The sequence below is a fragment of the Pleurodeles waltl genome, chromosome 7 (assembly GCF_031143425.1).
Source record: "Pleurodeles waltl isolate 20211129_DDA chromosome 7, aPleWal1.hap1.20221129, whole genome shotgun sequence".
Lineage (NCBI taxonomy): Eukaryota > Metazoa > Chordata > Amphibia > Caudata > Salamandridae > Pleurodeles > Pleurodeles waltl.
The window spans coordinates 1,390,989,283-1,391,012,050 of NC_090446.1; the positions used below are offsets into that span (position 1 = coordinate 1,390,989,283).

The following is a 22,768-nucleotide window of genomic DNA, read 5'->3' on the forward strand; positions in this document are numbered from 1 at the left end:
ACAGATGCTCATCCAATTCCAAGAGCTGATGAGCTCATAGATAAATTAGGTGCTGCCAAATTCTTAAGTACCTTTGACTTGACAGCAGGGTACTGGCAAATAAAAATGGCACCTGGAGCAAAAGAGAAAACAGCATTCTCCACACCTGATGGGCATTATCAGTTTACTGTTATGCCCTTTGGTTTAAAGAATGCCCCTGCCACCTTCCAAAGGTTGGTGAATCAAGTCCTTGCTGGCTTGGAGTCCTTTAGCACAGCTTATCTTGATGATATTGCTGTCTTTAGCTCCACCTGGCAGGATCACCTGGTCCACCTGAAGAAGGTTTTGAAGGCTCTGCAATCTGCAGGCCTCTCTATCAAGGCATCCAAATGCCAGATAGGGCAGGGAACTGTGGTTTACTTGGGCCACCTTGTAGGTGGAGGCCAAGTTCAGCCACTCCAACCCAAGATCCAGACTATTCTGGACTGGGTAGCTCCAAAAACCCAGACTCAAGTCAGGGCATTCCTTGGCTTGACTGGGTATTACAGGAGGTTTGTGAAGGGATATGGATCCATTGTGACAGCCCTCACTGAACTCACCTCCAAGAAAATGCCCAAGAAAGTAAACTGGACTGTGGAATGCCAACAGGCCTTTGACACCCTGAAACAGGCAATGTGCTCAGCACCAGTTCTAAAAGCTCCAGATTATTCTAAGCAGTTCATTGTGCAGACTGATGCCTCTGAACATGGGATAGGGGCAGTTTTGTCCCAAACAAATGATGATGGCCTTGACCAGCCTGTTGCTTTCATTAGCAGGAGGTTACTCCCCAGGGAGCAGCGTTGGAGTGCCATTGAGAGGGAGGCCTTTGCTGTGGTTTGGTCCCTGAAGAAGCTGAGACCATACCTCTTAGGGACTCACTTCCTAGTTCAAACTGACCACAGACCTCTCAAATGGCTGATGCAAATGAAAGGTGAAAATCCTAAACTGTTGAGGTGGTCCATCTCCCTACAGGGAATGGACTTTATAGTGGAACACAGACCTGGGACTGCCCATGCCAATGCAGATGGCCTTTCCAGGTTCTTCCACTTAGAAAATGAAGACTCTCTTGGGAAAGGTTAGTCTCATCCTCTTTCGTTTGGGGGGGGGGTTGTGTAAGGAAATGCCTCCTTGGCATGGTTGCCCCCTGACTTTTTGCCTTTGCTGATGCTATGTTTACAATTGAAAGTGTGCTGAGGCCTGCTAACCAGGCCCCAGCACCAGTGTTCTTTCCCTAACCTGTACTTTTGTATCCACAATTGGCAGACCCTGGCATCCAGATAAGTCCCTTGTAACTGGTACTTCTAGTACCAAGGGCCCTGATGCCAAGGAAGGTCTCTAAGGGCTGCAGCATGTCTTATGCCACCCTGGAGACCTCTCACTCAGCACAGACACACTGCTTGCCAGCTTGTGTGTGCTAGTGAGGACAAAACGAGTAAGTCGACATGGCACTCCCCTCAGGGTGCCATGCCAGCCTCTCACTGCCTATGCAGTATAGGTAAGACACCCCTCTAGCAGGCCTTACAGCCCTAAGGCAGGGTGCACTATACCATAGGTGAGGGTACCAGTGCATGAGCATGGTACCCCTACAGTGTCTAAACAAAACCTTAGACATTGTAAGTGCAGGGTAGCCATAAGAGTATATGGTCTGGGAGTTTGTCAAACACGAACTCCACAGCACCATAATGGCTACACTGAAAACTGGGAAGTTTGGTATCAAACTTCTCAGCACAATAAATGCACACTGATGCCAGTGTACATTTTATTGCAAAATACACCCCAGAGGGCACCTTAGAGGTGCCCCCTGAAACTTAACCGACTGTCTGTGTAGGCTGACTAGTTCCAGCAGCCTGCCACACTAGAGACATGTTGCTGGCCCCATGGGGAGAGTGCCTTTGTCACTCTGAGGCCAGTAACAAAGCCTGCACTGGGTGGAGATGCTAACACCTCCCCCAGGCAGGAGCTGTGACACCTGGCGGTGAGCCTCAAAGGCTCACCCCTTTGTCACAGCCCAGCAGGGCACTCCAGCTTAGTGGAGTTGCCCGCCCCCTCCGGCCACGGCCCCCACTTTTGGCGGCAAGGCTGGAGGGAACAAAGAAAGCAACAAGGAGGAGTCACTGACCAGTCAGGACAGCCCCTAAGGTGTCCTGAGCTGAGGTGACTCTGACTTTTAGAAATCCTCCATCTTGCAGATGGAGGATTCCCCCAATAGGGTTAGGATTGTGACCCCCTCCCCTTGGGAGGAGGCACAAAGAGGGTGTACCCACCCTCAGGGCTAGTAGCCATTGGCTACTAACCCCCCAGACCTAAACACGCCCTTAAATCTAGTATTTAAGGGCTACCCTGAACCCTAGAAAATTAGATTCCTGCAACTACAAGAAGAAGGACTGCCCAGCTGAAAACCCCTGCAGCGGAAGACCAGAAGACGACAACTGCCTTGGCTCCAGAAACTCACCGGCCTGTCTCCTGCCTTCCAAAGATCCTGCTCCAGCGACGCCTTCCAAAGGGACCAGCGACCTCGACATCCTCTGAGGACTGCCCCTGCTTCGAAAAGACAAGAAACTCCCGAGGACAGCGGACCTGCTCCAAGAAAAGCTGCAACTTTGTTTCCAGCAGCTTTAAAGAACCCTGCAAGCTCCCCGCAAGAAGCGTGAGACTTGCCACACTGCACCCGGCGACCCCGACTCGGCTGGTGGCGATCCAACACCTCAGGAGGGACCCCAGGACTACTCTGATACTGTGAGTACCAAAACCTGTCCCCCCTGAGCCCCCACAGCGCCGCCTGCAGAGGGAATCCCGAGGTTTCCCCTGACCGCGACTCTTTGAACCTAAAGTCCCGACGCCTGGGAGAGACCCTGCACCCGCAGCCCCCAGGACCTGAAGGACCGGACTTTCACTGGAGGAGTGACCCCCAGGAGTCCCTCTCCCTCGCCCAAGTGGAGGTTTCCCCGAGGAATCCCCCCCTTGCCTGCCTGCAGCGCTGAAGAGATCCCGAGATCTCTCATAGACTAACATTGAAAACCCGACGCTTGTTTCTACACTGCACCCGGCCGCCCCCGCGCTGCTGAGGGTGAAATCTCTGTGTGGACTTGTGTCCCCCCCGGTGCCCTACAAAACCCCCCTGGTCTGCCCTCCGAAGACGCGGGTACTTACCTGCAAGCAGACCGGAACCGGGGCACCCCCTTCTCTCCATTCTAGCCTATGTGTTTTGGGCACCACTTTGAACTCTGCACCTGACCGGCCCTGAGCTGCTGGTGTGGTGACTTTGGGGTTGCTCTGAACCCCCAACGGTGGGCTACCTTGGACCAAGAACTAAGCCCTGTAAGTGTCTTACTTACCTGGTTAACCTAACAAATACTTACCTCCCCTAGGAACTGTGAAAATTGCACTGTGTCCACTTTTAAAACAGCTATTTGTCAATAACTTGAAAAGTATACATGCAATTTTGATGATTTGAAGTTCCTAAAGTACTTACCTGCAATACCTTTCGAATGAGATATTACATGTAGAATTTGAACCTGTGGTTCTTAAAATAAACTAAGAAAAGATATTTTTCTATATAAAAACCTATTGGCTGGATTTGTCTCTGAGTGTGTGTACCTCATTTATTGTCTATGTGTAGGTACAACAAATGCTTAACACTACTCCTTGGATAAGCCTACTGCTCGACCACACTACCACAAAATAGAGCATTAGTATTATCTATTTTTACCACTATTTTACCTCTAAGGGGAACCCTTGGACTCTGTGCATGCTATTCCTTACTTTGAAATAGCACATACAGAGCCAACTTCCTACAAATGTCCAATAAGACGGCTTTGCAGGGATCATCCTGGACCTCCTACAATACGCAAGAACATGAATTGAAAGCAATTGCTGGATGTGTAGTGAGGTATAAAACCCACCTTGGAGTTATGGATCAGGCACAAGGTACCTTTCCTTAGCTGGTTTGCCATGTCCTTAACAGATGTATTGATGTAGGAATTTATCACAGAAATGGGTCTATAAGTTGAATGTTATAAAGGGTCCCTGCCTGGTTTGGTATGAAGGGTGCTGACTGCCTTGAACTCCCTACAAAGCCCTCCCAAAGATAGGATTGGAAGACCTACGCCTAGGAATTCCATTTCAGCCTGGGATATGTTGGGTGCCTGGAGCAATGCAAGTACCGGAAATAAACTGCAAACAACTTTGTGATGCTAACTGGGTGAACAAAAATCATGTCAGTATCATCGCATATCAAGTAAATAGCTGTCTCTGACCCTTTCTGCTGTAGCTGGGCTGCCAGCAGTCTGCCCACTCTCTTGCCAAGGTCATAAAAGGATTATTTCAGATGGGTCAGGGTATATTCTGCCTTGGATGAGAAGTGTGTTTTAAGATTGAACTTCTTTCATTCTACAGCCTTCCATGTTTCTGGTACAGGATTGCTACAAAAGGAGGAATTTAGCATTCTTATTCCACTTCCCCAGGCAAATGTGCCATCTATTTGGCTACAAAGAGGCGAGTCTCACATCACATCACTACTCAAAGCAGACTTTTCTGCAGCCACACACTTTGTGGCGATAATACTAATTCCTTGCTTGTTCCTAGGTAGCTGTGCAATGAGTCCGGTAGGACAGCCTTCTCCATTGGCAATTTGTATCTGGGGGATGACCATCCACCATCGTTTGGACATGGGCACATCAGAGCCGAGGTCCAGTGCCATCTGCACAGGTGAGTTGTCAGAGATCCAGTAAAGAGCTGTAGGACAGAGATATCAGGACTGAATGGGGGATTAGAAAATGGCCTGTGTGTGTGTATAAGTGCTGTGCACACTAGAAAGGAAAGTGTATTTCTTACCCACGGATCATGTGATTTGCAATGGCCTACCAGTCCATAATCTTTCATAATGTTGTCAATACTGCAGCCCGAGGGGAAGGTGTCGGGGTAATTCCAGGATGCCTCAGGATACACAGCTGACATATTAATATTGAATATACTGAACAGTTTGCATACGATGCATTAGTGTTAAAATGTTTATGGTTAATGTTTTCATTGAATATGCTGTAAAAGTACAATAAAATGATGTTAAAAAAAAAAAAGACTGGCCCTCATTACGAGTTAAGGGCTAAATTCCAATCCCTTTAAAAACACGTATTTTGCACAGGGATTGGAATTACGATTTGGGGCATTTCACTGACTCAGCGACTCCCAGGTTATGCAAAGGGATTGCGTATAAACATGCTGCCAGAAAGAGCAAGGCCAGATTGTCCCGAGCAGGGGTATGACGGAGGGGAGAAAGCAGTCTCAACCGCCCGATCAGTTTTGCAATAAAGGCAGCAAATCAGAGAATCATTACCTGACTGGGTGCCGTCAGGTATCAGATTTGTGTTTTGCAGAGGCTTAGCGCAAGGCCCTAATATAGACCCTGGAGTCTCTTTCACCAGCCTCCTTATCTTAAGGAGCCACGCCTTGCACCAGTGAACTTTGTCTGTCTGGTTCCTGGATGCTGAGTCTCATCCTCTCAACACGTCCACTCCCTGCCCAATAGCCTCAGCAGCTTTTCAGTGTAGGCTGAATGATGAGAGTGAATGGCTTAAGGTGATGCATCCACCTCTCGTCTCCCCATCCTAGCTCCAACTACAGTTCTGTCCAGCCCAGAAACCTGCGCTGCTGTCATGAGCCCTCAGCTGGACCCAGCTCCAGTAGTTTGGATTTCTTCTGCAGGAGTCACACTTCTCCGTATTCACATACCCAAAGCTAGAGTGCCAGTAAGTCACGCCATAAACAAGCATGGCTGGCAGGCGCGACCATCTTGAATTCAGCCATCTTGAATCCGGACAAGTTATGTCCTCCCATCTATTGTGCCTTAAAAATACAATAAAATTATAAATTTAGTATACTTGAACGCTGTTGGTGTTTGCTTTGGGATTTCCACTATGGATCATCTAAAGCAGGTTTATCTGCCTCATTAGAGTAAGGCCTTGATCTCTTTTGGCAAGGCAAAGCATTTGAAATAGAGGATTTATATGGTTCAGAAGCAGACAAATACAATGATCATTTTGGTGAACATGAATACTTTTTTTTTAAGTTCAAATCTGATAAAATTCAAATATTTATTGTCAAGAGGGTCGGAGATTCAAAGGGCTTATTAATTAACAATTAAAAGAGTCAACAGAAAATAAACAGAAACAGGAAAAATACAATCCCCAAGTGGTTGACCTTTCTGAATTGAAGGGAATACACGCACCTAAAGTGATATTTGAGCACCTGATCAAAGACAATGACACAGCAGTACTGTTCTTAAAAGCCACAGAGGCAGAGTGAGTTGATTAAAGAGTCCACTTATTGACTGTTCCAGGAAATGAGTAAAATACATCAGATCCAGAACTTAACTTGGGCAGCAGCTGATGGTCAAATCCCCTCCATTAGTTAGAGCTTTAGTGTATGAACTCAAAAAGAGAGGACATCCAAAATAGGCATTCAGGATAGTAAACTATGCTCTTCCATTAAAGTTTAGTTAGCATTTAGATTCAGAGATAATTTCCTTAAAATGGTTAACTGGTGCAAATGACTCAATCCAAATGTCTCACTGTATTTAAATGAACAAACTACTTTTTGTGATAGCTTGCACCCCCAAGGACAGCAGGACAGGGACCGGTCTGCTTGGATTCTTCCAATTAAACCACTTTTATGTCTCTAACAAGTAACCTGGAGCTTTTTACCTAATTGCCTGAGTGTAGTTGGCCCCCATATGCAAGGAGAACTTTCACAATGAGTTATTGTACCTTTAGAGCTGGAATATCCTCTACTCGAATAACAAACTCATCCCGTTCTCTAAAAATGCCTTCCCCATCACTTTCCAAGTCCTCCTCATCTGTTTCCCCACTTATAGCAGCGGAATCTTGCTTCTTGGCCAAATGGAGTGGCCTGGTGTCTTCGGGCTCTTCCTGTTCTGGGGAAGCCTGGGTCAAGGTCTCCTCCGGAGTAGGTTCTACCTGCGGCTCATTGGGTGAGACCGGTGGCGGAGGCTCAGGCTGCGAAGAAAGCTCAGAGGGCACAGGACTGGATTCCTTTTCCTCCACCATCGGGACATCTTAAAAAAAGAGAAAACGCACACTTGGGTCAAGGGTCAAAACCATGTGCAACACTTGAAGCAATAGTAGCACCTCCCACATTATTTAACCCAGTCAACAGGTGGCCCATATCTCTACAATAACAAGGATCTACCACTTAAGAGTGCCCTTGCATTACAAGGAGCATATTAATTACCCTGTATACATCTGTAGCATGTAGTGCTCTGTATCTCCAGCTACACATGCTGCAAACCAAAGTACTTACCTGTGATAAAGCTCTCAGTTTTTGACCAACTTTAATCTAACGCAGTGAGTAACCTAAAACAGGTTACAAACCATCTTGATTACAGTGTGCTGTATTGATGGCAAGTACAACGAACACCTGGTGCACCTTCAGGTACATTTTGGTATGATTAATACAAGATATGGATTTGGTTGAGTCACACTTGAATTTATTAAAGGACAAGCCAGTACAAAGTCAGTCCTTAAAACACTTCATATTGGCATCCACCAATAATGCTGGAGCTATTATCTGCAGCTTGAAGAATGTTCTGGGTTCAAATGTTGTGCATTATTCAGCGAGCTAATGGCTGGGTCCGGAATGGTGTCCTTTTACCCTTTTCTCTATCTCTCTCTTTTTTTTTTAACCTTACTTTGAGTCCTTTGCACTAACCATTTGGCTATATGTCCCAATTAGATGAAATCAAGCGTAATTCCTAGAAGCCCGTGACTGGTTATCATTTTTAGATTTTTGTTTTTGCTTAGATTTGCCATGGATTTTGTATTTGGCTTACATTTGTCTCCTCTCCCCTGTTTCAAATATCTTCCATTCTGGAGGAGGAGGAGGAGAGGGTTGCATGTGAATCCAGAAAAAAACTTCAAGATGCAAAACTACTCCTACAGGTAAGCAACCAATTTGTTCTGCATTCATTTTGTCTGGATTCACATCCTCTGTATCGACTTTGTAGGGTTTCTTGTTTTTTGCCCCCAAGGGAGTTTGGGCTACAGTGAGTTTGCATTTGCCAACAGGTGTGTTAGGACATTTTGCCCCACCTATGCGTCTTTGTTTGCTTTGATGTCCACACAATAGTGTTTGGTTAAGGGTGTTTATGTGGAGGAAAATATTCTTGATTTGAAGATATCTGTGATGAAGACACAGGCAATGAATGTGAATATTGTTTCCGTTTTCCTTGGGAATTAGTTCCTGGCTTTTATTCCAGAGCGACTCCTGCGGCCTTATGACATCTCAACATTGTCTTTATTATCCATCTTGCTATAGTATCTTTATTTGCAGGTGACCTTTTGGAGGCCTGAGGGCAGGAAACACAAAACTGATTTCCCTTTTCGATTGCCTTTGTTTCCGGAGTGTAGTATGGCTGCTTTTTTGACATCTAGTGTATGAAGGTCTCATTTAGCTTTAGATTTATGTTGCTAGAAAAAGGCTGGTAGCTGTATGGTTTGATTGGTGTCGAAGTATGACACCACCTCTCGGAGGAACTGCGGGTTTGCTCGCATTACCATTTTGTCCTTGTGAATTTGTAAGTATGGTTTTGTACAATGAGTGCTTGGGGCTCACTACCCCGTCGTAGGTATGTGATGGCTTCCAGGAAAACTGTCTTCACCGACAAAAGTTGTAGTCCTGTGCTGTGCACTGGCTCGAAGGGCAGTTGTATAAGTTGGGTAAGTATTATGTTAAGATTTTACCTTGGTGTGAACACTGATCTTGGTAGTGACAGATTCTTTGCCCCTTTCAGGAAGACTGGTGTTTGAAAAGAAACGCATGCCTACTATGCCTCTTGAATAAGCCACAATGGCTGTCAATTGCACCTTAGATATATAAATATGATAAACCCTTGTTGAGTAGACTGGTGAGGTATTTTAGTATAGTTGTGTCATGCTCCCACTAGGTTTCGGTGCTTCTGTGGACTGCCAGTGTCTTGAGTGCATTCAATTTGCGGTGCAACATTGTCTTGTGAAAGGGTCTTTTAAGTTCCCACAATATATCCTGGTTCTTTCTGGTAAGAGGAGGTGCCCAAATTCTAGGTCTTCAGATGCCATGCTACTAAACTGAGTGTGTGTGGTTCTTTGTGAAGTACTTCTCCCTCTTGCATCATTAGCAAGTGTTGTGCTGGTAATGTTGTCTTCCTGTCTTGTGCCATTTCCACTAAATCAGAGATCCAGGTTTGTCTTACCCATTGTGGGCGGACTTAGATTAGTGTCATGGCTGTTTGCTGTTCTATATTGTTAATGGTATCAAAGAATTGGGGGGAAACCTTTTGCAAATCCGCCAGACCACTCCATGGACAGAGCAAACCCCAGCGACTAGTGGCTTGGGAATGTGGTTGCAACATTTTGTGTCTTTCTGTGGCTACTGATGGTCCCACCTTCTGAATATCAAGTGTTGCCACTTCTGTTTTAGCCCCCATTTGTGTGAGATGCTTGTCTCTCTGTTTAGCTTGTCGGCCTCAGAGTTTTGTACTCCTGGTAAGTGTATTGTCATCAATGTGATGTGTCTCTGAATGGCCCATGTTCAAATCTTTTATGCTTGAGTGGACAGTTCGGAGGATCCTCCTCACCCGTTTGTTGAGCCAAAACTGATTTGTTGTGTTATGCACTATTTCCCCCACTATCAATGTTTGAAAGGATCTCAATGACCGAAAAAAATGTTTTGAGTTCCAGCTGATTGATGTGCCTCACCACATCCTACAGACTCCACAGTCCCCAGATTTCTAGCCTGATCATGTGGGCGCCCCATGTTGTGTGTTGAGACATGGTGACAGAGGAAGTTGAGTCTACCTATTGTAATGGTTGATATATTCCACCACTGTAGCTCTTTGATACCCTATCTGTTACAGCCACTAGATTTTCCCAACTTCCCTGCACTAGTGAACATTGTCTCTGTGGTGGTCTCAAGTGTAATTCTGCACTAGGAATTAATGGTATTCATGAAAACATCACGCCCATCAATTTCCCTGCAGACCTCACTGTTGGAGCCATACCCACTTTACTAAAGGCAAATCTATTCTATTAACACTAAGATTCTCTTTTGAATAGAGAACTATTTTGCTTGTGTTGAGTGTAGTCTTGCTCCCAGGAAGATTTTTTATCTTTGTGGAATGGGTGATGATTTTTCTAGGCTTATGGAAAAACCTAGGTGGTGTAGGGTTTGTATTTCTGCATTTATTCTGTCGGTTGTTCATTGAGATGTGCAGGTATGTGTCCTTCAGGTTTATGGTGCCATGTACTCTTCCCTTCTCAGGCGTGGGATGACTTCCTGGGATAACTTTTTGAATTTTTGTGTATTTATGTTTTGTTTTGACATATCAGTTTAAGACTCTGATGTCTAATATGGGCCTTAAAATCTTGTCTGGTTTTGGTACTAGGAAGTAAACTCCCTATTTCCTTTACCTTGAAGGGACTCTCCGTATCACCTGTTTGCGCAGAAGGTCTTTGACCTCTTGTCTAAGGCAACTTTGTTCCTTTAAGTTCATAGTCTTTGACCTTGGTTATGATCGTTGGTGATAGTTTTAACAAATCTATGTAATATCTGTGCCTTATAATCTTTAGATTTAATTTGTCAGAGGAGATGGTGCTCCATTGTTGAAGGCATCCTCTGATAAATACCCCCTCTGCCTAGGTTAGAGCTCAGTAATTGGGCAAACCTGATCTCTGTTTGCTTCTGTTCCAGTACAGGGAGGACCTGGCTTGGCAGTTCGGGCTGAACTGTTCCCACTAGAGCAGGGTTAAGACCGTTTTGCCAATGGCTAGGTCCAAACTGAGGTGGCATGGTGTGCAAAATAACGATGGACTGGGATGCGGCCCGAATAATTTCAAGTGGCTGAGACTGACTCAAGCATTGCATCAGTAACCTTTTTGTGTACTTCAGTGCTATGCATGATCATAGCCTTTAACCTTCATGGCCTCTGACATTTCAATACAGTGCTCAACTCTCCCTGACTTGCCCAGCCAAGCCTCTCACCACTGGCTGACCACTTTTCCCGGGTATAAGGGCTATAAAGCTCTGGATCACTCAAGTATTCATCCAACATGCCAGTGCACTGAGCAGCTTTTAATAAGAGTCACCCTTCCTTTGAGCATTTGATCTCAGCATCCACAGGTAAGCCGTTCCCACAGTGATATACGAGTATACCAGTTTGCAGAGTTTTTTTCTTCTTTTTTTAAAGGACACAGGTTACTTGCCGAGAGTTAAGCCATGATCTTAGGGCCACAGTAAAGACCAAAAAACCTGAATTGTTTAAAGTAAAAACGAGTTTTCGCTGGTGCACTTTATTTTGCCTCTAGATGGAGAGGTAATGCTGGTATGGAAGTTGGATTATTTTAAGCTTGCTAAATTTGTCCTCTAAAGATGTCAGATACTGGTCTTTGAGACCATCTTCTCAGGCCTCTCCTCTAATTCATATAGAAAGTGCCATTCATCTGTTTCCTTCCATACTGCAACATCAAATTATTTTGCAATTTGTTTAAATCAGTCCTAAAAACAAAAACAAAACAAAAAGGTTCTCTTCAATAGAAAGTGTTCTACGTACAATTAAAACGAGCACTTTCATTGTGGCAATGGAGCGCAAAACATGATTTTATATTTGTGGTGTGACCTTGATGATGAAGAGGTCGGAGAACTTCTGCTCAGTAATATTCACTGTGGAATTGGCTATCCACTTGATATACTTCTATTTCTAAAACATTAAATCATTTTGTTGAGGAATGGATTTTAACAGAGCTGGGAAAACTTCTTCAGAAGTGTCCTTTGCATATTAAACATTTGAGTTTGTCATTCATTAAATCGTAAATTTCACTCTCTGGTGTTAATAGCCAGCCCTGCAGCTGGCAACTGGTCTGGCTGTATATGCCTCGATAAAGACACATTAGAGGGCAGGAACAGCAGTTTCCTCAGCTGTAAAGGTAAGCTGCACTTGCAAACAATACAGGCTCCTTCTGCAGCAACTAGCTACCATAATGTATGAATTAATGCTGATTGAAGTTTTTTTTAAGTGCCTGGGGTTGGTGTAGGATGTACACTGATAGTTCGGGGCGTTGTAGGTGCAGAATGAGGGGCTGTTATATGACAGTGGTGGCATATTTGTATGCCATTTGTCATCTTTCAGTGATCATTAGGTAGTCAAATGTATTCAGTAGGTGCACCTGTGCTTATGTGGTTGTCTGTTGCATGGTTGCTCAATAGGGGAGACCAAGATATGCTGTAACTGGTTCGCTGGAGTGATTGTGGTCCAAATTACTCTCTGAAGGCAAGGACAATTCCGCAATACCTGGAGCAGCACCGGGAGGCTCTTTCAATGCTACAGGAGATTTATTTGATATTCAGAACTTGTACGACTTTTGCTGCTAAATGCAGTTGCCACTGACATTTTGTATCTTATAATTTTCATTCCAAAAGGTTGTCCCATTAATTTATTAGGAATTCATTTTAGACACCTTGCTGCTAAAGAAGACCCTGGGGTCGCTTTCAGATATTGGTCGGCAAAATAAAGTGCACGGTTTTAATTCGATTAACGTCTATGGCCCGATAGTAGACTACCCTAGGGTTCACGGTAACTCTCCTAAATAAATGTTGCATTAGGGTTACGGCAATTTCACTAGGTTGGGACTTCAACACTACATTAGGTTTGGCAAGTTCAATTATTCTCTGGGGACCTTTTTCCACCTCAGATCACCAGTTAGTGCCTTAAAGGTAAGAATGTTATCACATTCTGTGAGGGTGAAGCCAGGGTTGAAGCCACGTGGCACCACCTGGCTATTATGGAGCTCTATTCCTGAGGAAAATGGTTTCACATCCAATCTGGTGCTTGGAGGATATTCATAGGGCAAGGAATCTGCATCATAAAAGAGCTGTACAGGTTACTTATCTGTTTACAATGCTTTCTTCCTGTACTGACTAGGTTATTTTAACAATAACATTAGTTCACTCCCTAAAAAAGCATGAGGTGAGGAACCTTAAAGAAGTATATTGGAGCTGTTTTTTCTAAAGAGACCAGAGTCCTAAAATCAATGTGGCAGCAGCTGGATCTGGTTGAAATTAAATTGACACATTTAGAGATCAATTTCAGATTGGTTAGTGTTCCTAGGGTCCTGTCAGAAATTCAGTCCAGTCTCCCTTCAGGATCTCTGCAGAGAGGAATTCAGATATAGTGGCACAAACGAATGTATTAGTGAAGGCTCACTTTTGCCAGTCCCAGCCTCCCCACCCTCCGATTCATCAGTTTCCCAAAGCCAAATTTCTTGCCAATAGATTATTGCCTCTTATGCCTATATTTACCGAGGATGTGATGTCAGATGATTAACAATACAGTTCTGAGAAGCAAAAACTTTGGTTGTCACATAAACCTTCGCCTAATTCGGAGCGGAGCCTACGGAATTTAAGATCGTTTGGTGTTTTAATTGGCATTTATTTACTGTCAACATTATTTCTGTTGCTGGATGTTGGTTTGGCATTTCTGATTGATCTTGCTTTTTATTAACCAATTTAATCATTAATATGACAATTGTTTCACCAGTGCAATACACAATACATATTTATTTCAAGCATAATTAGTTTCTTGACCTTTTTGTTGTTCCTCTTGCTCTTTCTGTTCTTGAACCTCTCTGGTGTGGTGGAGACGAGGAAGAGGGAGTGAAGTGAATAAGTGTAGTTGGAAGTGCTATCTTTGTTTAAGTTTTCATTGGTATCAAGGGTGCCCTAAGCTTTTGTGAATGGCTTCCTCAAGGATAATCTTTCTCTTTCGCAGACATTCCAAAGACAATGGGGAATAGTCTTTTTACACCAAAATGCCCAAAATGAACAATACTTAAACTTGTCAAATTCTTGGTAAAAAAAGGTAATTTGCTTGTAAGTCTTAGTTATGCATTGGCAGAAGCTTCACTGAACTTCTATTGCCCAAACTGACCCACCCAGGAAGGTTAGTTGTTTATGAGTTCAGCTGAGATTCCTACGATGCAAGAAGAGTATGTTAATTACCTCAGGCAACACCCTTTCTGGTAAAGGCTCTCACATTACATTCCTCACTTTGTGAATATCCCCCGGCACCAGACTGGATACAGACATTTTTGATAGCAATTCCTTTGCTCAACAATATGTAGCGTAGAGCGGTTCTGCATCAGTTCCGTCCTGTTCCAAATGTGACAACGAGGCCACTACTTCTGCATCTCCTCTGTGCACTGATGCTATGTCAGCACTGCTGGACGCAGAACCCATAGAGATCAGAAAAAAACAGTGTGCAGATTTCGAGACTGTGATTTTATTAATGGACTGTATGAGTTTGTTTCAGAGAATGGATCAGTGAGAAATCTGCAGTTAGAGAGAATCTCTACCATGAAAGGCATTAATGAAAGCAACTTGTTCTTCTCATAGAGACTTCTACCATCAGATTTCTTACCTTGTAGATACCAAAGCAGTACCTTCCCGGGTGGTGGGTTTGTAAAATGGCTCAAGACAAGGAAATCTTCCAGGACAAATCAGGTAAAATGCCCATCTTGCCACACCTGGTTGTCCAGGCAATAGTGCTTTGTGAACCTGTGGAGGGATGCCAATGTAGCAGCCTTGCAGATCTCCAAGACTGGCACAACATACACCAGCAAAGTGGTAGCAGACTGTGCTCTGGTGCAATGAGCGTTGAGTGTTCTGGGGCAGCGTTTTGGCTAGCCCATAGCAGATCCAAAGTCACAGCACAACAAATCAAGAGTCTGTTCTCTTTTGCACCACTTTCTCCTTTTTTGCACCAGAGAAGCCCACAAACAGTTGATTGACCAAACAATGGTCTCTGGCCCAATCAGTGTAAAAGCTGAGGGAGCTTTGGGTCAAGACGATGGAGGTGTTTCTCCTCAGATGGATGAGATGGAGTGTAGAGGGTTTGAAAGGTGATGAATTGCCCAATGGGTTAGGAGGCAACTACCCTCAGCCGGAATTCCCCATTCATTCAGGACCAATTTTTCTGGTAAGAACAAAGTGTACGGATGTTGGATGGACAGGGACTGGAGTACACTCACTTGCCTTACAGATGCCCATGGTGGATCCAGTACTTATGTGGGGCGCTGGCATTTAATAGCGCACGCCTCAGGCTTCTGAGCAGCTCTTTGGGCACTGGCACTTATGCTACAAATTAGACACTGACTTCAGGTAAATAAGAACCAGATTAAGATCCAACTGTGACAAAAGGTTGTGGCGGGAACATGTGGGTCAGCCCCTTTAAGAAACGCATTGTAACAGGTGATGTGAAAAGTGATGGTTGATCTGGCAAATGTAAAAAGGCCCCAAGATCCCCCTTAACTGATGCCATAGCCTCATCATGGATGGCCAGGACACAGGGTAGTACTCCATTCGCTCAGGCTTGGCTATGACCATGTGTTTGGGTATGGCGGTTGAGACTAGAGTGGTACTTTGGCACCACACCTGGATTCACACCACTGGCTTCTTGTCAAACATCCAACAATCTTTGATGGACATGCCCTTCGATGGCTCTAGGCTGTTTAAGGTGAAAGTGGTTTTGGTCTAGGAAAGATTAAAGTAAAGCAAAGCCATTGCTCACTCGCTAGGCCTAGCTTTACCTTTTGGGCAGTTCCCCCAGTAAACTCACCCCTTTCAAGGCTTCAACAAGGGATTTCAGGACATCCAATGCCAGCACGTGCCTCATCATCTACAGTTCTTTAGATATAAAAGCCAGCAATCAAGCCGACAGTGTCTAGGCCCCCCAGGGGCAACATGTTACCTAAACCTCAAAACTCAACCCCCTCTCCACCACAGCTGCTGCTAAACCACTTTAAGTCACCCTCTGTAGCACATGATTGCCTGGAGGGAGGCCGCATCACCTTCTAATTCATAAGATGGAGAAGCATCATATCTGACAAATGGGTGATCCATATTGCAAACCTCAGTTACTCCCTGCCCTTCCTTTCACATCACTTGGATATGCCAGCCATGTCGCAACTCCTTCTGAAGGACAATTTGGCCATGCTCTGAAGAGAAGTTGAAGCTCTCTTGACCGAAGGAGCCATTGAAAAGGTGCCGGAACGAGAGATCGTAACTGCAGGGTTCAACCACTATTTCTTATGTTGAAGAAGGACGGAGACTTTCACCCCATTCTAGCTCTTTGCTCTCTGAACCTTTTACTTTGGAAGGACAAGTTCAAGATGCTCACCCTTACCCAAGTTCTGTCTACCATGGATCCAGCTAACTGGGTTAAAGCATCGGATTTGCAGAATGCCTATTTACACATTCTCGTCCTGCATTCCCACAGATGGTACCTGCAGTCTCACATAGGCCAAGAATACTTTTAGTTCTCCACACTCCCCTTCGGCCTTACCAGCTTGCCTTGGCTGTTCACGAAGGTGATGGTGGAAGTGACTGCAGCCCATCTGTGGAGGTTGGGAATACCAGTCTTCCCATACCTCGAACACTGGCTGCCTCAGGCAGTCGTAATCCACCCCAGTCAACGGGCGACCTGCTGGCATTATTAGGATTTTCCATTACAGTAACAAAGTCAGACATGACTCCTTCACTAACGACCCCTTCTTTAGAGCCATCCTGGACAAAATGCTCTTCTGAGCTTTCCTAGGCCTCAGTAAGTCCAGAACACCTGAGCTATGATCCTGATGTTTCAACCTTTGACCTGGATTTTAGTAAGAGAAGCTCTACACTTCTTGGGCCTCTAACCTCCTGCTTGTGGACCACACCAGATGGCACATGTAGGCTCTGCAGTCAAATCAAAAGTTTCAGTGGGCTCAGAACCAATGAGACCTGTACCAGTCTATCCACGTATCGAATGAGACTGTGAAAGACCTGCAATGGTAACTGCGGGAATTCAGTTGGACCAGTGGCAACCCCTCTCCCCTCCGCACCCAGAAATAACAGTGGTGACAAAAGCATCAGTTCTGGACTGGAGAGCTTATCTGGGAGAGGTGATTATAAGACTCTGGTCTCTGACTGAGACTCATCTCCACATCAACCTACTGACGCTGTAAGCGATTTACCTGGCACCAAAGGCATTCCTAGCGACCATCAAGAGGGAACAGGTGTAGATTCTTATGAACAACACAACTGCCATGTGGTATTTCAACAAAATGGGTAGATTGGGGTCTTGGGTTCTGTGCCAGTAAACTCCATGTCTCTGAAAGTGGCTGGATGCTCGGGCATTTTCCTGACTGTTTAGCACCTGACAGGATCTTTAAAAGCCAGGGCAGACAAACTCAGCTACCCTTGCCATGAAATACAGTTATATTTGAAGGTGGCACAGGGCATCTTCCAGTAATGCCACCTCAGAGAACATGCACTGTCAACAATTTTGTCATTAAAGCTCCCTAGACAGTACTTGCTCGGAGACATCTCTGGTCTCAACTAGGGCTCGGGACTCTTGTATGCCTTTACCTCTCCTGCCCAGAGTGCTGAAAAAGTTCAAGAAAGATCAAGCTGTCCTAGTGGCTGTAGAATGGGCGAGGAGGGTGTGGGACCTGAAACTTCTTGCCATGATAATTTGTCCTCCGATCAAGCTGCCCCTAAGGGATGAACTCATGTTGCAGCAACAGGGCCAGGTCCTGAATCTGAGCTTGAACACTGTATTTTCATAAATGGAGATTGAGCAGTGACAACAGATGTTTCTTGATCTTCCCCCTGAGAAAACGGTGTACGCAGGGAGAAGTGTGTTACTTGGTTTTCACCTGTAACATGCAACCCTTGAATACACAGTTGTCTGACATCATGTTGTTTTACCCATATATCCTCCAAGACAGCTGGCAAGATGTCAGCCACTCTGGCCCACAAACGATGAAGGTAAGCCCCCAAAATGCAGGAAGTATTCACAGACCTGAGGGCAAGGCTAGCGGAGGAAAATATACGCAAATGTTGCTATGTGTTTTGACTCAGTCAGAAAATGTAATAGGAAACTAGTTTGGGTTAAGGTGAATCATGGACACATGTACTACCAAGCTCTCTAGAGTGGGGTGCTGGAGAAATAAGCAGGATACTACAGGGCAGGTCTTTGATGCCCTACTACTTGCCTATTAAGTGGCGGGATTCTGGCTTCACCCAGTTGCCAATCAGCACATCAATAGGCGCCTCACTGAAGAGAAGCAAAGCTTCTTGCTTTGTTTGGCATGGGTTGAGCACCTCAGTAAAAAAAAACAAAAAAAACAGTTAATCTTTACTTCTCCTATGTGCATGGTGAGGTCCAAAACTATTGTTGCCCTCCCATTCACTCCTCTGCTACTTGCAGATCCAAAAACGGGTTTTCTCCATCACAAGTGGACTTATTGTTTAAGTCTTAAGGAAATTTTGGAGTCGAATTAAACTACTGGCTCCAGCATCAGAGGTCCAGCTTCAGAGGTGCCCTCGAAACTTGTAATTACGGTGTTGGTCGCAGCATAGGAGACAGTGTCAGACGTTTCGCCAAGCGAGGTCGAGTGACCCAGTCAGGGACAGATTCATCGGTGGTACCTCAGTTTCAGGCCACTTTGGATCCTTAAGGCCCCGAAGGAATTACCGTGGGATCCGGTAAAGTACCGTAGGGTCTATCCAAGGCCTGTCTGAATTTCAAGGAGTTGTGAAAGTGTCACCGATGACTCAGGGAAATCAAGAGTGCATCGGGATCTACTGCAGAATCAATTTTGAATCAATTCAATTTCTGCACGTTGAAGATGGACAGTTGAGAGATCAGCCCCAGGGAGAAGAATACGTTCAGGACTTCGACCTCGACTGGACCTTCTTCAGCTTCCTCTAAAGCTCTGCAATGGCGCATTTGGTTTCGCAGTGGCAGATGGTCTTCTCATTCATCTTCGTGCAGCATTTGAACAATGCAGAGTTGCACCTGGAGCTGAGGCACATGAGACAGGCTTCGTGGATGTCAGTTAGTTATATTTGACGTTTACAGTCCTTGCACGGTTTCAACCTGGTGTTGGCTGGAGGGACATGTCCGTTCTACACTGGTATAATTTTGAGGAAAAAGAAAGCTGGCAACTGACCGGATTTGATAGAGCTCCTGATCTGCATCAGAAGATGCAGAAAGCATGGAAACCACGTCAGTTCACACAGCTGGCCCCAATATAGTGGCTCTGGCATCAAATCTGGGTGCGGGACAGATCTGACACGGAGAGAAACAATGCCACCTATCAATGCACAAGGGAATTGATATAAAAAAAACTTCAGATCCAGTCTAGCACCTGAGGGAATTAACAAGGTGAGGAGTCTGCAGTTAGAAGTCTCTACCAGACCTAGGTCTACACGTTAGTAAACTTTTTTCTGCATCATAGGAGCTTCAGTGATGGTTATAAACATTAGTGTAAAGTAGCACCCTAACAACTTTCCAATATGGCATCTGTTGGGCAGCAGATAAAAACAAGGCACTTGTATTCAATGATAATCAATCTTGATAACCTGAAGAGGTTTTGCAGGGTTTTCTAGCAGATTCCAGCATCAGCCTGTATCTTTAAATCTAGGTAACAGTGTCTTGTGAACGTATGGGCTGACTTATATGTGGAAGCTTTACAAATCTCTTATCCTGGAACATTTCTCATCCAGCCTGCAATAGGTGCTCAGGTCTTTTGTCTAGGTCAGAACAAAGTATTGTTTTAACGTCTAGTGGATAAGATAAATGTTCTGCTGTAGACAGCAGATTGAGGAAAAAGGCAGATAACAGGACAATTTGGTTTATTTAAAAACTGGAAACAGTTTTGAACAGAAAGGATGGATGTGTCCTCAGGACCACTCTATTTGCATGAAAAATGTAGGGTTTTACAGCTAACAGCGCATGTATTTTGCTCACTGACCGAGTGGCTGTGGCAGCAAACAAAAATGCTGTTTTCCAGAAAAGGTGCCTGAAATGCAGCCTTGTAAACAGGTTTTAATGGTGGCCCCATTCATTTTGAATGAATTAAGTTCAGTTCCATGAAGAAGATTTTAAGATTGGAGAAAACACCTGCCTTTCCAAAAAAAAAAAAAACTTTACAACCAGTATTTTGAAGAATGAAACCTAGCTCGGGATTTTCGAAGCCATAATTGGAGCAAGATGAACTTTTATTGATGCAAACTGCATTTCTGATTTGGCTAAAAGCAACAGCTATGGCATGATAACATCTCCTTGACATGATATTGGATTATGTTGTTTGTTTTGGCACTATATACAGAAATATCTTCCTCTTTAAGGCATACCATGCTTTTGCTGAAGGGTGCTTTGCCTCCCCATACATGCTGGTGGTAGATTTACATGCCTATTTTATCTGACTAAATGAGCCATGCTGCCAAATTAAACAGTGTTAGGTTTGTCCCAAAAGCCAGATTAGGAAATTTAGCCTGCATGGCAGTCTCTTGTGCGGTCCTGTGCATATCTCAAGAAGGTCTGGAGCCATCAGAATCATTTTCACTCAACACTTGCGCAGTTTCACTGTTAATAATAGAATAAGTGTGATCGTTGGAAAGGCACCAAGAAAAGCTCTGGGCCAAATGGACAAAAGGGCACTGCACAAAGAATTTGGTTCCAACACTCTGACTGCGCAATCTCTGTATTTTCTGTTTTGTACAACTGCAAAGAGGTCTGGAGATGGAGCTTCCCTTCCTCAGTTTTCAAGGGTGTTTATTACAGTTGTTGTTATTGTAGGAAAGTGCCCTTGTTGGCATGGTTACCCCCCACGTTTTGCCTGATATTGATGGCAACTTAGATTGAGAGTGTGCTGAGACCCTGCTAACCAGGCTCCAGCACCAGTGTTCTTTCCCAAAATCTGTACCTTTGTTTACACAACTGGCACACCCCTGGCACCCAGATATGTCCCTTGTAAAAGGTACCCATGGTGCCAATGGCCCTGAGGCCAGGGAAGGTCCTCAAGGGCTGCAGCATGTATTAACCCACCCTATGGGACCTCTAACCAAGCACATTCGCACTGCCTTTGCGGTTTGGTGTAAGCTGGTGGAGAGAAAAAGGCAAAGTCGACATGGAACCCCTATCAGGGTGCCATGCCCACAAACCAATGCCTGTGGCATAGGTAAGTCACCCCTCTAACAGACCTTCCAGCCCTCAGGAAGGGTGCATTATACCACAGGTGATAGCTGCATGAGCAATATGCCCCTAGAGTGTATAAATCCATTCTTAGACATTGTAAGTGCAGTGTAGCCATACTGAATATATGGTCTGGGAGTTTGTCATTACGGACTTCACAGCTCCATAATGGCTTTATTGAATACTGGGAAGCTTGGTATCAAACTTCTCAGCACAAAAAACCCACACTGATGCCAGTGTTGGAATTATTGAACAATGTACCCAGATGGCATCTTAGAGATGCCCGCTGTATTTTCTCCAATCCTTTAGTGCAGGATTGACTGGTCTGTGCCAGCCTGCCACTAAGACGAGATTCTAGCCACATGGGGTGAGAGCCTTTGTGCTCTCAGTGGCTGAAAATAAAGCCTGTCCTGGGTGGAGGTTTCACACCTCCCCCCTGCAGGAACTGTAACACCTGGTAGTGAGCCTCAAAGGCTCAGGCCTCATGTTACAGTGCCCCAGGGCACCCCAGCTTGTGGAGTTGCCTGCCCCCCAGACAAAGACCCACTTTTGGCGGCAAGTCCGGTGGGAAAATTATGGAAAGCAGGAAGGAGTGACCACCTCAGCTAAGACAACCCCTAAGGCATGGGTACTCACAAACTTTTTCTCGGGGGCCAAAATTGCAGTATGGTTTGCGGCCGAGGGCCGCACTGAAGTGACAGCGGGGGGGGGGCTTAGAGGGGGCAGGGCTGAGAGGGCTAGATTTAGCAATTAGTGATATCTGGCACGGATATACTGCTTGCTCCTGATGGCTCGAACATCGAAACCCCCTGCAGTTCCGCGCGCACCGAACTCATCCCTCCCTCCGGGAACATCAATTATTCCCCTCTGATCCTCCATGCTAAGCAAAATAAACGCTACAGCCAAGTGGGCGCTTTGCTAATTTCAAGGCTCAGTGCGTTTGTTGTGCATCTCGCGGGCCGCCAAGGTAGGTCCGTTGGGCCGCTGGCGGCCCGCGGGCTGTACTTTGAGTAACGTCGCCCTAAGGTGTCCAGACCAGAGGTGACCCCCTCCCTGCAGAATCCTCCATATTAGTTTGGAGAACATGGACCAACAGGGTTTGGTTTGAGTCCCCCTCCCCAAAGGGAGTGGACACAAGAAGGGTGTAGCCACCCTCAGGGTCAGTAGCCATTGGCTACTGCATTCTGACCCCTGTAATGCCCCTAAATCCAGGATTTAAGGACTCCCCTGAACCCAAGTCGTCAGATTCCTGTTGACCTCACAAAAAGGACTGCTAAGATGAAGATCCAGCAGAGAAGAGGGAAGACGAAAACTGACTTGGCCCCAGCCCTACCGCCCTGTCTCCTGCTTCAAAGAACCTGCAAAAGAAAGCGATGCATCCTGCGGGTCCAGCGACCTCTGCCAAGCTTCCCGGACTGCCTGCATCACAGAGGACCAAGAACTCCCGTGGACAGCAGCCCTGTCCAAGACAAAACTACCTCTAAGGACTCCAGAGCTCCCCAAATCCGCGAGTCCTGATCAATCTGCAACAGACGCCCAAAGCACGTGTCTAGGAGGCCCAACCGGCTAGAGAGGATCCCCAGGCGATTCCGAGCAAGTGCCCAGTTGACCTCTTCTGCCCCCCACAACGACGCCTGCAGTGTGAATCCAGAGGACCCCCGACCGCGAAAGCTCTGGATGAAGATATCAGAC

General features: G+C 45.4%; 1 protein-coding gene across 1 annotated transcript in view; it reads right to left on the reverse strand.

Annotated features, from left to right (window-relative positions):
* The window catches only part of PRR12 (proline rich 12), a 420,401-nt gene that overhangs the window by 160,686 nt on the left and 236,947 nt on the right, over positions 1 to 22,768 (reverse strand). The window contains exon 6 of the mRNA XM_069200974.1: positions 6,780 to 7,087. Within this exon, the coding sequence (XP_069057075.1) occupies positions 6,780 to 7,087 (308 nt within the window). The remainder of the gene's footprint in view (positions 1 to 6,779; positions 7,088 to 22,768) is intronic.